Source organism: Zingiber officinale, chromosome 9A, assembly GCF_018446385.1.
Source record: "Zingiber officinale cultivar Zhangliang chromosome 9A, Zo_v1.1, whole genome shotgun sequence".
Classification (NCBI taxonomy): domain Eukaryota; kingdom Viridiplantae; phylum Streptophyta; class Magnoliopsida; order Zingiberales; family Zingiberaceae; genus Zingiber; species Zingiber officinale.
The window spans coordinates 135,236,795-135,241,441 of NC_056002.1; the positions used below are offsets into that span (position 1 = coordinate 135,236,795).

The following is a 4,647-nucleotide window of genomic DNA, read 5'->3' on the forward strand; positions in this document are numbered from 1 at the left end:
AAAGATCATGTATTTAAAAAGGATATAAAATATCTCCATTGGCATAAAATATTTTAGATAAAGCTCAAAAACAAAGCAATGAAAGCTTAGGCCCAAAGTGGACAATATCATGTCATTGTAGAGATATGTCAATATTCTTTGGATATAATAAATGGTATTAGAGTTATGGTCCAAACCAGATACCATATTAGGGTGATCGAATACTTGCGGGGAAAACTCGGATCAGGTTAAGAGTGACCAGATACTCGTGGGGAAGGCCCGGAGCAGCTCAGGCTGACCAGATGGGAAAAATATGGAAAAGATCACGAGTTTAAAAAGATACAAGAGTTTAGGCCTAAAGTGGACAAGATCATGTTATTGTGGAGATATATCAATATCCTTTGGACACGACACCTTGGTCAATTAGAATCATTTCTATTCGGTTGGAGTATTGATCTGATCATCCTAATAATATGTCTTTGTCTAAGTCGAGATCTACTTTCTTCTAAGAATACATTCCTCTCAACTCTCACAATTCACACAAGAACTTACCTTTCACAGCATGTCCTTGCCATCGAGATCATCTCCTACTAGGTTTTTTCATCCCGTAGGTGCATAGAGCCTTCAGTCATTCCACATGTCATCCTTCAAGCCTCACTTATGTAGTTCACCTTCTTCATCTGATATGGCGAATAAGGTATGGCATTGAGTCGGGGTCAAAGTCAAGAAGGTCGGTTGACGTGGCGGTTAAAGTTAAGAAGGGGTCAACACTCAGGGTTAGCAAGATCATTTGGTTCGGTCTAGTGGTCTAGCCGATTGGACACCGAGTCCCTCGGAGCCGATGAAATCTTGAGCTGTATTAGTGACATTCAGAGCTGAGTCAGGTGTCTCCGCTGAGTGCTCTAGTCGATCGAACTAGAGGTCCGATCGCACATGTTGGGCACGTGGCCCGACCGATCCGAACAATCTATCCGAGTGTAGAGGCCGAGCACAGGCTAAGCCTTCAAGAAGGTTGTCATTCTTTAGCTGACCCGATCCCATCTATGAGCGGAGGTCGATCGAACTACAAAGAGAGACTCAGTCAACCGGTCGATTCACCATGTCAAAAGGTCCATCAATCTAACGGTCTAATATTCCCTTTTGACATTTCGTGTAACAATTGTCAGAGAATCAAGGGAATATTTCCTATGTTGCTTATGTGAGGAAGCTTCTACCTTACAAAACATAGTAATGATAAGACCATTTTTAGAAAGTTGTCAGAATGTAAGAAGGGTTTGTCCTATTTTAATAATGCATCGAGATTCGTGAATGAAAAAGGAGTGGATAGAAAAGAAATTTCATTATGAATAAAAACACCTCGTGTGTAACAATATTTCATGTGCTAACTACTAGACCCATCCGATGAAATCTTGTATCGTCAATATTGCATCTAGATCTAGATGTTCTTCATGCTGTGATCCGTTAGATGTCTCGTACCATTTTTTTAATCTCTAGGTGACATCGAGCCATTAAACCACTTATTCGATCGCTGCTGTCGATCAGAGTACGCATGAAGAATTCTTCACTTTCACTTTGACATTTGGGTCCACAATCGAATTAGTGGACAATGGAAAAAATATGAATAGTTTTTGAGAGAGGATTTAAAGTTCACTTTGATGATCATGAAAACCTTCTTGGAAGGAAAAAGTGGACAAAGGAGCAAGAAGTGAAATTTATGGCAAATGAAAGAGGGAAAAAAAAAACAATCTTGTATGTGGATTTATCAAAGGAAAACTTGAGTAAGGTTAGCGATTTCACATATATGAAGGATTTATGGGGAAAATTGATAGAATTTGATGAGAAACCGTTGGAATCACAAGAAGCCCAAAATGGCCAAGTGGTCCACTCCAAGGAACCACAACTTGAGATGAACAAACATGATAAAGATTAATGTTTAATTGTGGAGAGCATAGTAAATGATGATTCCTTGGGCATCAACCTCTTTTGATAGTTAATCGATCTACAATCATCATGCATTTGTTGCACTACCCATGTAATTTTTTTAGTAATTTGTGTCCGTGTTGGGTTTGTAAAATTACAAACATAGTTTCACATTGTAAAATATATGAAAAAGATCATGATTTATAAAGATAAAAGATATCTCCATTAGCATGAGATTTTTTAGGTAGAGTCCAAGAATAAAATCATGAGAACTTAGACCTAAAATGAAAAATAGTATATTCTTTATATATTAATTTAGATATCTAAACCTTCAGTTGAACTAGTTCTAGAGATAAATGATCAGAAAAGTGATAAATGCCTTAAATAATAAATATTTTTGAGATGAGAAATATCGGCAGTGTTTTTTTTTTTTTTGGGTTTAAATGAACTTTAAATTAAAAATAATCTAAAATATTAATTTCAAAACTCAATTTCAAATGAGCTCGAAGGCGGTTTAGGGTTTCCCTAGTCGGGACTATAAATACCTCGCCCAGACTCAAGCAGCCTTCTTCTCAACTCAGCCAGAATCCCGTCGGTTTCCGGCCATCTCCTTCTTCTCCCGGTTTGCTCCCTTTCGTTCATTCATCGTTATCTCTTGCGATCTCGCCGATCATCGAGGGTTTTCGATTCGTTCCACGGAAAGCTGTGGATGCATCATTGGATTTCTCAAGGAAAGAGAACTGCAACGATATGCCGGAGATCCACTCTTTGATCGATCGAAAAACTCTGATCGCCCGTCGTTTATTGTTGCTTTACTTTGTCTGTGAGTATTCCCGTCGATTCGTGTAGTTGTTTCCGCGATTTGGGATGTGATGCAAGTCATTGGGTCCGTGTTTCTGAACGCAGTGTGATCGAATCTTCTATACCAATTCTGATCCCGAAATAAACCGATTGCGATTGTTTGGCGACGTTTATTCTGTTCCTTTTGGCTTCGATTGTTGCATTTTGTGGATTTCCCCCTTTTCCCCCAATTCATGCTATGATCCATGATGAAACATTCTTTGTGTAGTTATTCTTAATCCCTAGTTTCGTTGCCGTCAGTCAACCTTAGATCGATCGATTTGAGATGTGATGCAAGTCATTCGAACGCATTGTGATTGAATCTTTTATACCAATTCTGATCCCTAAAATAAACCGATTGCAATTGTTTGGCGACATTTATTCAGTGCTTCTTGGCTTCGATTGTTTCATTTTGTGGATTTCCCTCTTCCCCCAATTTCCGTTTTGATCAATGACGTTGTCAATTAACCTTAGATCGATCGATTTCTTTTTCAGTTTTTGAAAATTTGTTTGCTTTATTTTGCTCAATTTCAGTTTCGGATCGGATACGATCGAGAATTTTCAGTCATCTTCCTTAGCAATTTACCTGCCTCTTTAAACAGATGATTTGAATGCTGTACAATCATTTCAACTTCATGTTTGTTGTGTTTATTATGCATTCTTAATCATTTCCAAATCCAGCGACCTACCTCAGAGGAAAAGCCAAGGGAAAAATCGACATGATGATGGACAAGAGACAGAGAACAGATTACAAGATTCAAATCGTTGGACAAAAGATCATTCAAGCGTGCATGATAATAATTGATTCTGGTCAATTTTGTCTTTAACTGTGACTGCAACATTGCATGGAGAGGGGACCTCGTTCTTTTCCTGCGTGGGACAAGCAATCCCCTGCATGCTTACATTCTCCTCCTCCTCCTCCTCTTTTTATTCTTCACATTCTCTGCAGTGTTCCATTTCACCTTTCATTTTTGCTATCTACTCCGACTTTCAGCCACCGGCCATGGCCATGCCCTCCACCAACCCCACCACCTCCTTCCTCTTCTTCTGCCTCCTCTTCACCCTTCTCATCTCTGCTCTCTGCCGCTCTACAGGTCAAAATATCCAACATTAGTTTCTCTGGCCTCTTGAACTTTGAACTCACATCGCCAATTTGCTTGCAGGCTTCGCAGGACAAGTTACTGATCGCTCAAGCTTTTTCCCACCGCGCAAGGACGTCGCAGGGAATGGCAAGGAGATGGCAAGGAGTGGAATAACCAGGGGAGAGTTGATAGGCTCGACGGCTCCAATCTGCACCTACAACGAGTGTAGAGGTTGCCGGTTCAAGTGCAGCGCTGAGCAAGTTCCGGTGGACGCCGGCGACCCCATGAACAGCGCCTACCGCTACCGGTGCGTCTGCCACAGGTGATCCTATCTCATCAGTCTCGCAGCCATTAATTAATATTGTAACTCGTTGAGCCTCTTGTTTGTTCTCTCCTTCAGTGTCTTTAAATCTTTTTCATTGTAGCTTTGAGCCTATGTGAAGAACTAGTCTTCCTTAAAGATTTGATTTTGTCACTGAAAAGCTTGAAAAGTTCTAATTTTTAGACACTTGCTGTTGGAGGTGAATCCAAAATGAAAAACCCTGAAGATTTTTAGGTTTTCATCAATCCTTTTATTCTGTACGATTGAAGTAGTAAATCTATCTAGGGAAGGGAGACTTCACTCTTTACTGTGCCACCCATTTAGGATTTGAACCAGAGGAATGACTGCATGTGATGCCACCTTGTAAGCATGTAATATTGCCAGAGACAGGCTTTTGTGTAGGCACAATAACATGTACCTTTATTTGCTGATCCTTCACATTCAAGAAAAAAGGACAGTCCAGTTGATGCATCAATATGGGATTTTAGATATTTGAACCCATGA

At 39.9% G+C, this 4,647-nt stretch overlaps 1 protein-coding gene across 2 annotated transcripts; it reads left to right on the forward strand.

The window, feature by feature from the left end:
* Nucleotides 1-2,470: 2,470 nt before the first annotated feature.
* Nucleotides 2,471-4,303, forward strand: LOC122020891 (EPIDERMAL PATTERNING FACTOR-like protein 9). 2 transcript variants are annotated; one of them, XM_042578929.1, is made up of 4 exons: nt 2,471-2,722; nt 3,421-3,833; nt 3,903-4,143; nt 4,247-4,303. In XM_042578929.1, the coding sequence occupies exons 2-4, from the start codon at nt 3,635-3,637 to the stop codon at nt 4,260-4,262; spliced, it is 456 nt and encodes a 151-aa protein (XP_042434863.1). In that variant the 5' UTR covers nt 2,471-2,722; nt 3,421-3,634; the 3' UTR covers nt 4,263-4,303. The 2 variants fall into 2 exon arrangements, with proteins under 2 accessions (XP_042434863.1, XP_042434862.1); XM_042578928.1 differs by having other exon boundaries at nt 2,471-3,833.
* The last annotated feature ends 344 nt before the right edge of the window (nt 4,304-4,647 follow it).

Coding starts and splice junctions, on each gene's coding strand:
- LOC122020891 (XM_042578928.1), top strand. CDS start 3,635: ATGCTTACATTCTCCTCCTCCTCCTCCTCTTTTTATTCTTCACATTCT. Junction 3,834..3,902: donor TGCTCTCTGCCGCTCTACAG/GTCAAAATATCC, acceptor ATTTGCTTGCAG/GCTTCGCAGGACAAGTTACT.